This window comes from Dunckerocampus dactyliophorus, chromosome 20, assembly GCF_027744805.1.
Source record: "Dunckerocampus dactyliophorus isolate RoL2022-P2 chromosome 20, RoL_Ddac_1.1, whole genome shotgun sequence".
NCBI lineage: Eukaryota > Metazoa > Chordata > Actinopteri > Syngnathiformes > Syngnathidae > Dunckerocampus > Dunckerocampus dactyliophorus.
In genome coordinates, this window is record NC_072838.1 from 555,931 (window position 1) to 572,464 (window position 16,534).

General features: G+C 46.6%; 2 protein-coding genes across 4 annotated transcripts in view; both read left to right on the forward strand.

Annotated features, from left to right (window-relative positions):
- rnf19b (ring finger protein 19B) overlaps positions 1-13,451 on the forward strand; it is a 70,980-nt gene extending 57,529 nt beyond the window's left edge. For 2 of the 3 annotated variants that reach the window (XM_054762817.1, XM_054762818.1), the window contains 7 exons: positions 5,519-5,718; positions 5,834-5,978; positions 6,039-6,201; positions 10,433-10,547; positions 10,628-10,768; positions 10,889-11,078; positions 11,139-13,451. In XM_054762817.1, the coding sequence (XP_054618792.1) occupies positions 5,519-5,718; positions 5,834-5,978; positions 6,039-6,201; positions 10,433-10,547; positions 10,628-10,768; positions 10,889-11,078; positions 11,139-11,766 (1,582 nt within the window). In that variant the 3' untranslated portion in view covers positions 11,767-13,451. The remainder of the gene's footprint in view (positions 1-5,518; positions 5,719-5,833; positions 5,979-6,038; positions 6,202-10,432; positions 10,548-10,627; positions 10,769-10,888; positions 11,079-11,138) is intronic. The other variant, XM_054762819.1, reaches the window with a different exon arrangement.
- Positions 13,452-13,732: 281 nt separating this feature from the next.
- On the forward strand, positions 13,733-15,953 carry ndufs5 (NADH:ubiquinone oxidoreductase subunit S5). Its single transcript, XM_054762820.1, has 3 exons — positions 13,733-13,896; positions 15,340-15,577; positions 15,747-15,953. Exons 2-3 carry the CDS (start codon positions 15,362-15,364, stop codon positions 15,846-15,848), a joined length of 318 nt encoding a protein of 105 aa, XP_054618795.1. The 5' UTR covers positions 13,733-13,896; positions 15,340-15,361; the 3' UTR covers positions 15,849-15,953.
- The last annotated feature ends 581 nt before the right edge of the window (positions 15,954-16,534 follow it).

A 16,534-nucleotide genomic window follows, 5' to 3' on the forward strand; every position in this document is an offset into this window, starting at 1 on the left:
AAAAGCATTTGATGCTGTGGATCATCTTATTTTAAAACAACGATTGATTAGTGCTGGCCTGTCAGAAAAAATTGTCAAATGGTTACAGGCTGAGGGGTATACATCAGGTCTATTGAAAGTGTCTAAAGGTGTACCGCAAGGTTCTGTTTTGGGACCACTTTTGTTTATTTTATATATTAATGATGTTGATAAAACTGTGGTAGATGCAAAGTTTCATTTCTATGCTGATGACACGGTCTTATACTGCGCAGGAACTACACCTACTCAGGATATTTTTAACTTGCAGCAAGCTTTTAATTTGCTTCAGAAATGCCTCGTTGACTTAAAACTTGTCTTAAATGCAGAGAAGACTAAAGTAATGTTGTTTACAAATGCTTGGAAATCTAATTTAAAAAATCTGCCTAATATTATAACACTACAAGGTTCTCCTATTGAACGTGTGTCAACCTATAAGTACCTTGGATTTTTGCTTGATGAAGCACTTTCTTTTGCCCCTCATATTCAGCAGCTGGTAAAAAATTAAAAGTAAAATTGGGTTTCCTTTTCAGGATAAAATCATGCCTTTCTTTTGCTGCCAAAAAGAGGTTGGTGTCTGCAGCATTCTTATCAATGTTGGATTATGGTGACATTTTATACATGCATGCGCCAGCTAAGGCCTCACATGCCCTTGATACTGTTTACCACGGTGCTTTAAGGTTCATTACAAACCTAAAATCCTTCACATATCATTGCGTTCTTTATGATGATGTCGGCTGGTCTTCCTTGTCTTTACGCAGGCTGAAACATTGGTACCTCTTTGTATATAAAGCTATGCTGGGACTGCTGCCTAGGTATATATGTGATTATATTTTGCCCAGAGAAACTGATCACTATAACTTGAGATCTGAAGAGATCCAAGAGTCAACTCAGGACAAGGAAAAAAGGCATTCAGTTATTTTGCACCATTTTCCTGGAATAAGATCCAATCTGACTTGAAGCTGGATCAGTTGGTCTCAATTTACTCTTTTGAGAGACTTTTAAATGTTTGGTTTGAGAAATTATCATACTGTAAATGCCTTACCTGATTAATTTTATTACCTTGTGTTTGTATTGTTTTATTTTTTATTATTATGTGTGTACGAATGTCTGATGTAACCTGTAAATTGTGCTGCCTCTTGGTCAGGACACTCTTGAAAAAGAGATTTTTAATCTCAATGAGGTTCTCTTGGTTAAATAAAGGATAAATAAAATTTTAAAAAATGCACATCATTGTAAAAAAAAACTATAGTCATACTGCTGATATCACCATCGCTGTAATAAAACCAACAACATAATAACACCCTGGTTAACTCAGTGAGTAATGTGGGGAAGCATGTATGTACTGTGAGTGTGCATATGTACAGGTATCTCTGTATGTGGAGAAGACTTCATATATATAAAGGTGCAGGAATGTGTGGCCGTGTAATTGTCACTGAGAATGCATTAAAGAAAAGGCGCCACCCTCCACCTTCCATATTGTTACTTTTGTAGTCTGCGCCTTGCTGTTTTTTTAACTTTTCGGTCCGGCTGCGGGAAATTTCTTTCGCCACGGCTCTCCATTCAACCGAGGCTCCATTGTTTACACCCGGGATCAGCTGTTAGCCCTGTGCCACACACCCCCTCTCTGCGCAGAGAGGCTGGAGATCCCCAAGGAGCTGCGGAGGAGTAGAAGAGGATGCAGGTCGGGAGTGAAGTGCAAGAAGCGGAAAAGACGGTACAAGCCATTGCTATCGTCTGTCATCATGGGGAACATAAGATCTCTCCCCAGCTAATGGCACTGACCCGACTGCAGAGGGAGTACCGGGAATGCAGCCTCATGTGCTTCACGGAGACGTGGCTGGGTGAACTTTCTCCGGATTCACACGTCACACTGGACGGATTCCAGCTGGTACGAGTGGACAGGAATGCAACGGAGAGCGGTAAGAAGAAGGGAGGGGGAATTGCTGTGTTTGTGAATGATAGATGGTGCCACCCGGGACACATTAGTGTGAAGGAGCAACTGTGCACCAGAGACTTGGAACTGTTATCGGTTAGCATGCGGCCATACTACCTCCCGAGGGAGTTTTCACATGTTATTGCTGTGACTGTGTACATCCCCCCTCCTCAGCGGTCGCTGCTGCAGCTGTAGAGCAGATCCACACCATCGTCTCTCCACTTCAGAACCAGCACCCCCAATTCCGCCTCCTCATCTCTGGTGACTTTAATCATGCTTCCCTGTCCTCTGCTCTTCCAACCTTCACCCAGTATGTGAAATGCCACACTAGAGACAATAAAATTTTGGACCTTCTGTATGCAAACGTTCAAGGATGTATACACCTCACCCCCCCCACCTCCGCTGGGTCATTCTGATCACAACCTCGTCCATCTCGTCACAGACTACACTCCAGTAGTGAATAGACAACCCCCTGTGAAGAGGCCTGTGAGGCAGTGGTCTGAGGAGAGCAGTGCTAGGCTCAGAGACTGCTTCCAGACAATAGACAGGGAAGCGCTCTGCAGTCCCCATGGCAGTGACGTTGACAGCATGACACACTGCATCACAGACTACATTAACTTCTGTGTGAAGAACACTGTGCCCTCCAAGTTGGTGCGGTGTGACCTCTGAGATTAAGGCCCTGCTGAATAAGAAGAAGAGGGTCTTCAACTCAGGGGACAAGGAGGAGCTGTGCAGAGTCCAGAAGGAACTCCGGCATAACATCAGGAAGGGGAAGGACTGCTACAGGAGGAAACTGGAGAAGCGGCTGGAGCAGAATAATGCCAGGGAAGTCTGGAGAGGCCCGCAGACCATCACAGGCCATGGTAAAAGAGTGGGGAGAGACCAAGCCAGTGGGGACAAGATCTGGGCAGATGAACTCAATCTGTTTTTCAACAGATTTGAGTCAGGCCCCTCCCCCTGCCCTACTCCCCCGCCCCCTCTTCACATCTTCCCGGGACAGCCCCCCCTGCCCCTCCACTCTTCAGCCTGCCACCCTCTACACCCAACCCCTACCAGCCCACTCCTCCCCCCCTCATCACTTCACAACTCCCCTCTCAACCCCCCCTGAGACTCTCACCACCACTCTTCACCCCCACACCCCCACCCCAGCCATCCTCTACTCCCTTCTCCATAACTGATGATCAGGTGAGGAGTCAACTAAAGAAGATCAAGGCAAGGAAGGCACCGGGACCGGACGCCATCAGCCCGAGAATCCTCAAGGACTGTGCTGACCAGCTGTGTGGAGTTCTCAGGCACTTGTTCAACCTTAGCCTGAGCCTGGAGAAAGTCCCGGCCCTGTGGGAGATCTCCTGTGTCCCGGTACCAAAGACACCACGTCCCAAGGAGCCTAACCACTTCAGACCTGTTGCCTTGACCTCTCACCAGATGAAGACCATGGAGAGGATTATCCTGCAGCACCTGCGACCCCTGGTGGGAACTCAGCTGGACCCCCGGCAGTTTTCTTACCGGCCTGGGATCGGAGTGGACGACGCAGTGATCTACCTGCTGCACAGATCACTGCTACACCTGGAGGACAGCGGCCGCGCTTTGAGGGTCATGTTTTTTACTTCTCCAGTGCCTTTAACACCATCCAGCCGTCACTACTCAGAGTGAAGATGGAGAGTGTGGGAGTAGACCAACACCTGACTGCATGGATTATAGACTACCTCACCAACAGACCACAGTATGTGAGGCTCCATCACTGTGTGTCTGACATGGTACTCTGCAGCACAGGTGCCCCTCAGGGTACAGTGCTCTCCCCTTTCCTCTTCACCCTCTACACCTCGCACTTCACACACAACTCCACACAGTGTCACATCCAGAAGTTCTCTGACGACACAGCCATCGTTGGTTGTGTTTCAGAGGGGAATGTTCTGGAATACAGGACGGTCATCAGGGACTTTGTCAGCTGGAGTGAGCTTAACCAGCTACAAATCAACACCAGCAAGACAAAGGAGATGATCATTAACTTCTAGAGGAAAACATCTCACTTTACACCGGTGAACATCCAGGGAGCGGACATAGAGTTGGTAGACAGCTACAAATTCCTGGGTGTTCACCTTAACAACAAACTGGACTGGTCCGTCAACACCCACGTCCTCTACAAGAAGGGCCAGAGTCGCCTCCACCTGCTGAGAAGACTGAGGTCCTTTGGTGTGTGCAGGACTCTCTTACGGACCTTTTATGACTCTGTGGTGGCCTCAGCCATCTTCTATGCTGTGGGCTGCTGGAGAGGGGGCAGCACGGACAGGGACAGGAGCAGGATCAATAGACTGATCAGGAGAGCGAGCTGTGTCCTGGACGGTCCTCTGGACTCCGTGGAGGAAGTGGGGGAGAGAAGGATGTTGGCTAAGCTGACATCCATCATGGACAACACCTCTCACCCGCTACATGACACTGTTGTTTCCCTTAGCAGCTCCTTCAGCAGCAGACTGTTACACCCACGGTGTAAGAAGGAGAGGTTCCGCAGGTCCTTCATACCGACCGCTATCAGGCTCTACAACACCTGCACCACCTGAACCATGTTGTAGTCACTATGTCACTTTACCCCCTCTGTAACTGTACTTATAGTATTGGTTACTCACACTTTATTATTGTTATCTCTATTAAATTTTTTTCATTACAGTTCAATGTGTACTCTACAGTACTGTTTACAACAGGGTCACTTTTTTACAGTACCATATTGCAATTTCATGTGAAATAAGTACTTTTGATATCTTTATACCTATATTTTATCTTACCTTATTTTGCACTCTTTACTTGCGTATCTTGCTTGCTGCTGTAACAAGTGAATTTCCCTCCTGTGGGATAAATAATAATAATAATAATAATAATAAAGTACAATCCTAATCCTAATACACACATACACAACATATACACTTCCACAACATACACACATACACAACATATACTGTACACATACACAACATATGCACTTACACAACATATACACATGCACAACATATGCGAGTGGCCATGCTTCCAGCCACTGAGACAAAGAGACTGTATGACTGACCAAAGGTCTAACATGCCGTTGTTGTATAGACCAAAGGTGCCAAGGTGCACATGGCCATACACTGGATTGATGATGCACTTTGTCATTGATTGTGTGATTGATTTGGAAATGTTTGCTCACGGTGGGGTGGGGTCCGTGCTTCCTGCTGCCAATCAGCTCCGGTTGGGCGGCGAGGCCTCGGCGTGCACGACCGGCCTATCAAGTGCTGTCTGCGCCTGCTGTCAGTTGCTATGGCGACCACGGATGCAAAATAGAGGGTGCGTTGCCAGGGGTGACGGGACTTCATTGAACACATTGGCACACACCAGTGGAGCTCTGTGTGTGTGTGTGTGTGTGTGTCCTAAGCAGCATTCCCAAACAGAAGACAGCATGTTGGCATTTGAAAACCCCCTAGATGTGTCCTGCTGCGCCCGCATGTTGGGTCATGTGACCTTTTGCATTGTCCTGCGTCTTCTGGTGTCTTTGTGTCCAGCGTTGTTCACGCTGGTGTCTTTTCCTCATGCCGTCTTCAGGTTTGCCGTCATCGCTTCGGGCTGTGCCAGCTGTCCCCGGCTGGTGTGCCGCAGAGAAGGCTGCGGCGCCGAGTTCTGCTACCACTGCAAGCAGGCCTGGCACCCCAACCAGACCTGCGACTCGGCCCGCCAGCAGAGGGCGCAGTCCCTGCACACGCACAGCAACCACTCACCCAGCTACACGCAAGAGCAAGGCCCTGGTAAAGCACACACATGCTGGACATATGGAATATACATTTCACCTGTCAGAATGCCCCCCCACTGCCAGCACTACACAGTCAATACCTCCTCATTTCTACTCTTCTTTCGCCTCAGCTGATGACATCAAGCCGTGCCCCCGCTGCGGCGCCTACATCATCAAGATGAACGACGGAAGCTGCAACCACATGACGTGTGCCGTGTGCGGTTGCGAGTTCTGCTGGCTGTGCATGAAGGAGATCTCTGACCTGCATTACCTAAGGTAGCGCTGCCCCCCCCCCCCAAAAGAAACATCCTCACCATCCGCACTTCTCCTCCGCAGTCCGTCCGGCTGCACCTTCTGGGGTAAGAAACCCTGGAGCAGGAAGAAGAAGATCTTGTGGCAGCTCGGCACCCTCATCGGCGCCCCTGTCGGCATCACGCTCATCGCCGGCATTGCCATCCCCGCCATGGTCATCGGCATACCCGTTTATGTGGGACGCAAGGTCAGACACGCCTTTCTTCTTTTTCACATACAAACTCGCTCACTTACACGACTTTATACTACATGCAGTACTACTTTGATGTACACTGGTGGTACTATACTGTAGTACTTTTTCTGGCTCTACATTTACACCACTGATCATCCTTTCTGCAATAACCACACACTCCTTCTAAGATTTCTTTACTTTACTTTTATTTTTTCAATTAAATTGAAATTATTTTTCAAATATATGTTTTTACTTTTATTTCATATTTTTTTCATCATTTTATCTGCAAGAACTACACTCATTGTTTTTATTGTGAAGCTTTCATTTTGATTGCATTTATTGTTTTTTTCTATTTGTTTTTTTCTGATTTACGATGTTAATTATTTTGTATTTTATCAAAAAAAATTTGGGTATTTTTTGGTACCTTTTTAATGATTTCTTTTTACATATTTTTTCCATTCATTTCGCAAGATCCCTTCTGGTAATTTGCTGCATCATTTTGTCAAAAAATGTCCTGTTCTTTCACAACTTTTGTTCCTCACATTTATGTCACTTCACCCAAAGGCACACACACATATTAGTTACATTTTATATAGCATATATATCATATATAGCATATATACCATACCATAGCATATATACCATACATAGCATATATACCATATGTATGTATGTACTTTATTTATCCCACAGCGGGGAAATTAACTTGTTACAGCAGCAACCAAGCAAGATACGCAAGTAAAGAGTACAGTGTAAAGAATACATAGTGACTACAACATGGTTCAGGTGGTGCAGGTGTTGTAGAGCCTGATAGCGGTCGGTATGAAGGACCTGCGGAACCTCTCCTTCTTACACCGTGGGTGTAACAGTCTGCTGCTGAAGGAGCTGCTAAGGGAACCCACAGTGTCATGTACCGGGTGAGAGGTGTTGTCCATGATGGATGTCAGCTTAGCCAACATCCTTCTCTCCCCCACTTCCTCCACGGAGTCCAGAGGACCGTCCAGGACAGAGCTCGCTCTCCTGATCAGCCTATTGATCCTGCTCCTGTCCCTGTCCGTGCTTCCCCCTCTCCAGCAGCCCACAGCATAGAAGATGGCCACCACAGAGTCATAAAAGGTCCGTAAAAGAGTCCTGCACACACCAAAGGACCTCAGTCTCCTCAGCAGGTGGAGGCGACTCTGGCCCTTCTTGTAGAGGGCGTGGGTGTTGACGGACCAGTCCAGTTTGTTGTTAAGGTGAACACCCAGGAATTTGTAGCTGTCTACCAACTCTATGTCCGCTCCCTGGATGTTCACCGGTGTGAAGTGAGGTGTTTTCCTCTGGAAGTTAATGATCATCTCCTTTGTCTTGCTGGTGTTGAGCTGCAGCTGGTTAAGCTCACTCCAGCTGACAAAGTCCCTGATGACCGTCCTGTATTCCAGATCATTCCCCTCTGAAACACAACCAACAATGGCTGTGTGGTCGGAGAACTTCTGGATGTGACACTGTGTGGAGTTGTGTGTGAAGTCCGAGGTGTAGAGGGTGAAGAGGAAAGGGGAGAGCACCGTACCCTGAGGGGCACCTGTGCTGCAGAGTACCATGTACATACCAGTACATAGCATATATACCATACATAGCATATATACCATATATACCATACATAGCATATATACCATACATAGCATATACAGTATACCAGTGTTTTCTATCACTGTGCCGTGGCACACTAGTGTGCCGTGAGGGATTGTCTGGTGTGCCATGGGAAAGTATCCAATTTCACCTAATTATTATTCGCAAATATTGTGCCGTTGCCGAGTGTCTGTGCTGTCGAGTAGTGATCGGCAGAGTAGCCATGTAATACACTTCCATATCAGTAGGTGGCAGCAGGTAGCTAACTCCTTTGTACAGGCTAAAGAACCAATGCATGGATGTCAGATGGCGATGACAGCGGAATTGTGGCGAGCCAAACAGTCATGGACAAGTTTTTGAAAAGGAAAGATGCTAACTCTGAACTGCACCCTGGGAAAAATTCGGACTCAGATGAAGGCTCAAGTATGAGTGGAGGTCAAAAGAAAGCAAAGACGGCTAGCTGAAGCAAAATCTCTTGCACGAGGCAACACTAGCTGTCTTTCATTTGGATTTACTTTCACTGGGGATGCAAGGAAACGACTACGTTGTGCTTGGTGTGTGGCGAAAGATATCCAACAATGCTCTGGTCCCAAGTAAGCTTAAACACCATCTCCACAAGAGCCTGAGAGTTGTTGAGGAAGAGCGTCGTGTGTGCCTTTCTTCGATTCCTGCCAGGATATTAGCTCTGTTTCATCAAACAGTCCAGGTTTCACACTGAGTGAGGAGAAATGTGAATGATTCTAAAATACTTTTTGTTTGATTCCTACACTGACACAGTGATGAGAACAACTTTTATGTTGTCAATGTAGGTTACAGAGTTCATTTGTTAGTATTTTCGGCTGTGGGTGTGCCCACCTTGGTTTTTTCAATTAAAAAAATGTGACTTTGCGCAAAAAAGGTTGAAAAACACTGCAGTATACCATATATACCATACATAGCATATATACCATACATAGCATATACAGTATACCATATATACCATGCATAGCAAAAATACCATACATAGCATATATACCATATATACCATGCATAGCATATATACCATACATAGCATATATACCATACATAGCATATATGCCATACATAGCATATAAAGTTTACCATATATACCACACATCATTAAATTTGCGGATGATACTACAGTCATCGGACTGATCACTGGTGGTGTTGAAACGTCATACAGAAGAGAGGTGGCGGACCTCATAGCTTGGTGTCGTGATAACAATCTCCTTCTCAATACAGATAAGACCAAAGAGATGATCATTGACCCAAGAACAAGGGAAAAGGAGCCGCATAGACCCCTGTTTATTGATGAGACTGAGGTGGAGAGGGTGAAAACCTTCAAGTTCCTTGGCACACACATCAGCGAGGACCTCACCTGGTCTCACAACACCCAACAAATTATGAAGAAGTCCCAAAGGAGACTGTACTCCCTGAGAAGACTGAGGAAATTTGGCATGTCCACCACAATCCTCAGTTGCTTCTACAGATGCACTATCGAAAGTGTCCTTACCGCCTCCATCACTGTTTGGTACGGTAACTGTACAACACGTGATAGGAAGGCACTCCAGCGGGTGATCAAGACCTCACAGAACATTGTTGGGGCAGCCCTCCCCTCACTGCAAGACATTTATAAAACTAGAGTCCTACGAAGAACACACAACCTCATCAAGGACAGCACACATCCACAACACTCATTATTCACACTCCTACCGTCAGGCAGACGCTACAGGAGTTTGAAGTCCAGGACCACAAGGCTGGCAAACAGCTTTTACCCACAGGCCATCAGGCTTCTTAACGAAGCACTCACACGCCACACGCAACACAAGCACACACTCATAGCACTTTATTTATTTATTTGTATTATTTATTTGTATTAATGTCTCTTCTGTTTTTGTTGCTTAATTTATTGGTATTTATGTTTATGTGTTTATGTTTCTTATGTTCTTATTCTTTCTTGTGTTTTCTTTCTTTTCTTGGGAGAATGAACAGAATAAGATTTTCATTGCATAGTATAACTGCTGTTTTACGAAGCACATGACAATAAAACTCTCTTGAATCTTGAATACATAGCATATATACCATACATAGCATATATACCATATATACAATACATAGCATATATACCATACATAGCATATATACCATACGTAGCATATATAAAGTGGTGTGAAAAAGTGTTGGCCCCTTCCTTATTCCTTTAAAAAAAAATGTTTTTGCACGTTTGTCACACTTCAATGTTTCAGATCACCAAACTAATGTAAATATTAGTCAATGACAACACTATTAAGGGAGAAAGAGGGCCCCTGTGTGAAAAAGTGATCCCCCCCCAAAGCTAATGAGTGGTTGGCCCTCCCTTAGCAGCAACAACTGCATCAACTTGCAATGTGTCTCTTCCAGCGCTGGGGAGGAATTTAGCACAATTGTTGTCATTCAGCCACATTGGAGGTTTTTCCAGCATGAAGGTCATGCCACAGCATCTCAATAGGATTCAGGTCAGGACTTGGACTAGACCATCCAAACACTTTTTCACACCACTGTGTCTGCACAGAAGAAGAGATGAGTTGTATTTGATGCTTACAGGACAGGCACATGACATTGGGCAGGCGTGTGTCAAGCGTTTGTTTGTTTGCTGCAGATCCATGCTCACTACGAGCTGAAGAAGGCGTCTCGCCACAGGAGGAACTTGGCCATCACGGCGGGCGTGGCCTTGTCCGTGCTCTCCGCCCCCGTCATCGCCGCCGTCAGCGTGGGTGAGAAAGTGGATATAAAAAGCAAAAGAAGCAAAAGAGCGACAAGACGCAAACGCTCGTGTCTTCTCTTCCCTGGCCAGGCATCGGCGTGCCCATCATGTTGGCGTACGTTTACGGCGTGGTGCCCATCTCACTGTGCCGAGGAGGCGGCTGTGGCGTGAGCAGAGGGAAGGGGCGGGGCGTACGCATTGACTTTGATGAGGACGACGGACCAATCACAGGTGAGGACCTGTGAAGCAACGTAGAAAGCGGCACTTGTTGATGAGCTACCGTCTGCCATCTCGTGGTCGCTGACTGCCATCCAAAGAAAGAAATAATCATTTCCTGGTCCGCTTCTGCAGTGGCGGACGCGTGGCGAGCCCTCAAGTCGCCCAGCCTCGGCGAGAGCAGCCTAGATGGGGCGGTCAGCGGTCTGAGCACCACATCCCCAAGCGAGGGCCTCTCTGTGGTCCCGGGGACCGTCGGGGACGCACCTCATTTCAACACCCTGGCTAGCGGCGCCTTGGGGACGCGCACGGGCAAGTACAGCAGGTGAGGATGAAGAAGGTTTCATCATGCACATGAAGGAGGCTAACCTAGGAAGGGGTCCAGGCTGGAGGTCCAGGCGGGGGAGCTGACCAAAGAGTCCACCCAGAAGGAGACGGGGAGCTTGGGGGCAGGAAGCGACTGTGCCAGCACTCGAGGGATGGCGGGGTCCATCATCTCCTCCTACACGCTGCCTGACAGGTATCTAAAAAATCCTCACTTAGCATGTGTGCATGTGTCACCGTGTCGTGGGGGTGGCGTCCTCAGGGACTGCACCAACCTGGAGATCCAGGTGGACATCGAGACCAAACCCAGCCATCTCTGCCTGACCAGCGAGGAGGACCTGGCGCCGCCCGCAAGCCCTCCTGTCACCGTGGCCGCCGCCTCGGGAGCTGAGGAGCCCCTGGACTGCAGCTCGAGACGGGGCGGGGCTTTGTCCGGCTCTGCCCTGGGACTGTCCCACGGCGGCTCCATCAAGGAGGGGCTCCGAGACGTCACGCTGGCCCAGCCCGAGAGCATCCGGAGCGACCTGGAGATGTCAGACACGCAGTCGGACGACATCGCCGAGCTGACGTCCGACGACTGCGACTCGCCTCGGGCCAAAGTCTGCGCCCCGGCCTCCTGCCGAGCCCAGAGCCCCCCCACCAAAGGCCTTCACTGTCCTGCAGACGGCAGCGTCATCCTGTACGTGTGAGAGACCGGCAGCACTCAGGGACGCACAACAATCATCCCACCTTTTTTTTTCTTCCTCTTTCTTCTCATTTGCTGCTTTTGCCTCCTGCAGACGCCATCTTGTGTCTGTCCACCTGACAATCTGAGAACATTGTCAGAGTTCTACCTCTGAGATTTGTAAGACCCTGACTCAAGTTTACTTGCCTGGTGCAACTTAAAACAAAAACTGAAGAGGTACAAGTTTGACAAGAGGTGATGAGCACAGGCGGAGGGAGATCACATGATGCGTGAACGACAGCGTGTGTGCGTGTGTGTCGACAGGTAATTACGCTCGGGCAAAGGTGAGATGGGATGCTTTGCTGCGTGCGTGAGCCTGGAATGGAAAGTTTACGTGCATGTTCAAGTACACACAAACACAAAACAGGAATGTCCACTAATTAGGAATAAATTCATCAACATTTCCAGAAGAATTGACAGCAAAACACAGCTGGATGTTCATTTTTGTTTTGAATGCGCACTTGTGCACTTTACCCAAACCTACCTTTTTTTCCTTATCATCATCGTCAGGTGTCGCTATGAGAGTTTGCATTTCAGTCGCACACAACCAAAATCGATCTCACACCAGGATGCCTTTTGTGTTTGCGTTTGGCTCCAAAAACCCCAAGTGACAACATGATTCTGATTAGGATTATTTGACTTGTGGTTTTGGAGCCAAACACTGGTCTTAATCGTTCTCACCGGCCTGACTTGTTTGTCAGCATTGGTCACCTCTGTGCTTGGCTTCAAAAAAACAAAAAGAAAAAGGTTTCCTAGCAGGTCTTCCTTCAGTCTGCGAGGAATCAACTTGGGAAGCGTCTTCACGTCGAATAGCTTTTTTTTTTTTTGCCTTCAGCTGCTTGTTTCATTTGCTGCACTTATCACTTGTTTCTGTGACAAACCACTCGAATGTAAGGACCCCCCCCGCCAGGGTGTGGCTGAGCGTCGACTGGAATCACCCACCTGTCCCAATGTGGATGAAAAGCTGGAGAGTGTATGGATAGCAATATAAGAGTGTTTGTGTACTTCCTGTCACTGTCGAAGCCTCGCCTGGTGTGAGGACGCACACACAGGACTGTGAATGACATTTTGTGGGGGGGAAATAAACACAATCTGATGTTTACCAAACCTATGTGTCATTGTTACTTATTTCAAAAAAGAAACGACATGCAATGTTCATAAACAATGCTATCTAACTTACTCACACCACCATTGGCTTGTCTTTACTCACTCCTGTCCACAAGATGGCGGTAGTTAACGGCGACGACCGTAACGAGTGATGGGAAACAACTCCTTTTATTGACTTACGTTGTTAACGTGCGCGATTCACTATAGTGAGTGAATCGCGCACTAGATTGTCAAGTGTTACCGCGCGCATGACTCCCATAGACATCCACGCAAACACCTAATTGAGTTGGTTGGCCCGTGCAGCGATTCGTTTGTTTGCACCGCGGGAATCCACAGCATTATGCCACAAAGTCAACAGATTGTCTTGGTAAAATGACGTTATAATGGCTAAATACAATCATACAAAAGTATTCTTTCAGCCTTATCTGTGAAGGTAATCCCGTGAGATCTTGTTTGGACTGTAAATCGGTTGGTATAATTCATGAATTAGGCATCTTCCCCGTTCTCTCTTGCCATATCGAATATGGCGTCAACTTCAGCAGCTTCCACGTTCTCTCTTGCCACATCCAATACGGCGCTGACGTCGACGTATGATTCAGCGCGCTTGTGACTGCGTAATACGTACCCGGAACGCAATCGGGTCAACTTGCTTCTACGCATGTGCAGAACGCGTCTACATTCGGTCGGCCTAGATTAATGCATCATTGCCCTCTACCTATGGTTGTTTACATTTAAATATAACTGCATTTTATGTGTTTCATTCTGTTTAAAGATGTATGTAACACGTAACCGTACACGTAAATACTTGCGACTCCCGGTTCAGTAAAAACATTGCCAGTTTTGAACGACTCATTGAATACTCGACCGTCACTATAAAACCGTATCGCTTCACGACACGTTCTGTCTCTTTACGGCACCTTTCAGAAGAGTCGCAAAGCAGCTCGCGTGCTTCCGGTGAAAGGTTAACGCGACATAACAGCAAAACACGGTAATATTATTTTTTTCTGTGACATTTCGGGATTTTAATGTCAGTTTCGCTCGTTAGATAAATTGTGCTGCAATTCATCACCTACGCCGGTGATGGAGAATGTTTGGCGATATGGACGTGCTATTAATGTGGCTGTCATTGAAGGGTAGCGTTTGGCTAGCTAACGTGCTAATAAATACGGTAGCCAACATTCCCCCTTGAGTAATAAATGTTTCAACATGTAATGCCTTCATTTTGTCTTAGTACTACACTAGGTCCCTAACTTACGAACACAACTGGTTTCAGACCACTGTTCTTAAGTGGAATTGTTCTTAAGTAGGGGAAAAGGTAATATTACCAATGATATAGGTACTACATGTACGTGTATACATATACAGTACATGTGAATGTATGTAAATATGAGTTTGGATGCAGTAGTAATATTAAACCAGGATAATTAATGAAAAAAACAATATTAAAGTGATATAATAATACGTAATGATAAATGTTATTTACCTTTGAAGAGGAGTGGTCCAGCATACGTCGTTGCGGAGGAGGAGGAGGAGTTATTGAAAAAAAGGATAAATGGTGGTGATGGTTAGACTCTTCTAAAAGAGGTAGTGTTCTGTGGGTGGTGTAGAATTAAGCAGGCCTATTAACTCTTCATCAACTTTAATCACACGCTCTGTCCGGGTTGTATCATTTAGCTTTCCATTTAGCTTTACACTGTATCTCCCCAGTCTAACTCTTCCTGTGTTGGTCCCATTAGCAGTGTCACAGTGCCCTCTACTGGTCAAGCATGTACAGTAGCAGTATAAATACTGATTGAGCGACTACAAGGCAAAATAAAATAAAATATAGACCAGTGGGCTTGTGTTCGTATCCGCAAGTGTTCGCTAGTCGGGTGTTCGTAAGTTGGGGACCGAGTGTATTTGACATTGTGATCATTTGACAGAAAACGTCAGCACTTAGTGGTTGCTTGGAGCTTTTGTGACAGTGAGTACTGTAGCTAAAATATTAACATTGTGTAGATTTATGCTAGAAGTTTGGCGTCAGCGATGACATTTAAGTAACATTTAGTGTAGCTTTCATCGTACATATGTTCATTCAGCTAGCATGTTAACTGTATTAAAATCCTCCTCTTACAGTTAAACATTCGAATATTTAATCATAATTGTCATGTCCATGTTCACTGTGTGTACAAGGACGAGGCAAGTTGTGTGTGTTTTAATCAAGTGTTTATGTCACTGTTGAAATGCTCCAAACACAAACAGGAGCCAAAAGCAGAAGCACACTCGACAACAAATGCAAAAGAAAAATGTTTGAAATACAAAAAAGACAACTCAAACCACAAGTGCATGAGATAAATGCTGCAAGTTGATGAAAGAAAGCACAAGTCAGCCAGGGTTGCAAAACATCCCAACAAAGCCGACAATCGTCTTCATTTTTCTTACGTTTCTCCAGCTTCGCCTCCCCCGTTGGCACAATGCCCTTCCTGGACCTGCAGTCGCGTCTGGGCATCAATGTGGACCGCTGGCTGCTGCTGCAGAGCGGCGAGCAGCCCTACAAGCGGGCGGCGCGCTGCCACGCCTTCGAGAAGGAGTGGATCGAGTGCTCCCACGGCATCGGGCAGACCCGTGCCAAGGAGGAGTGCCAGCTGGAGTTTGAGGACTTCTACGAGTGCATGCACCGGCAGAAGCTGGTGAGTACTCTACTTTTTTTTTCTCGTGGTCTCCCTTCGCTCCGAGAGACAACAAAATCAGTTATTTTTGGGACTGGATTACGCTGCAGAAGCACCTCAGCATGTCGACGTGCACTCGAAAATCCAGGTTCCTGTGCCTGACGTCTTCTTCACTGCTTCCTCCTCACAGCACCAGCGTCTGCACGCCATCCGCCAGCAGCGTGACAAGATGGTGAAGGAGGGCACGTACACGCCGCCCCCCTGCCACTCGGGCCAGGCGGGCCAGGCTTAATGAGTGCTTTCCACTCTGTCATGTACAGGGGAAAAAAAAGCCATTGTCCAATTATTTTCTTCTTCCTCCGTGTACTAGTTTTCAAAATAAAAGTAATCACCTCCACTTCCTGCCTCCCTACTGAGTTTGTTTTGACTCCTTTTAAGGTTTATTTACATCAGCAGAGCAATACGGGGCACACTTATCCACCCTTTTTACTGTATTCTATGAAGGAAAAGATGAATGAAAGGACACAATGTTATGCGGTCAATGAAGTGAAAATCTAAAACGCTAGTCTTCAATGGTGGCACGACATTAGCATCGAACTGTTACTATGAGACCTGAGGGGTTGCGTTCAATGACACCTTGTCAGTTTGTAAGTTGAATTCCCTGCTTATGAATGTAGATGTATTTCTAGCATACTTAGTAAATGTAAGCGAGGGACGAGAATATCCACTTACACGCGTACACGCATGATAGAGGTTGGGAGTGTCAGTGAATGCACCTCGATGTGGTCTAGTGCCAATGAGGACGAGCAGCCTACAAACATGTTTGTGAGTCGGAGATACAAATACGTTACTGTAGTCGTGCTGTTGGAATTGCACCGCATAAACTTACTGATGAGCGGCAGACTCCGTGTGGGACGCTGTTGTGTCACAACGCAAAGATTTGGCTTGACAAAGTTGCAACGTGATTCAGTCATTCAA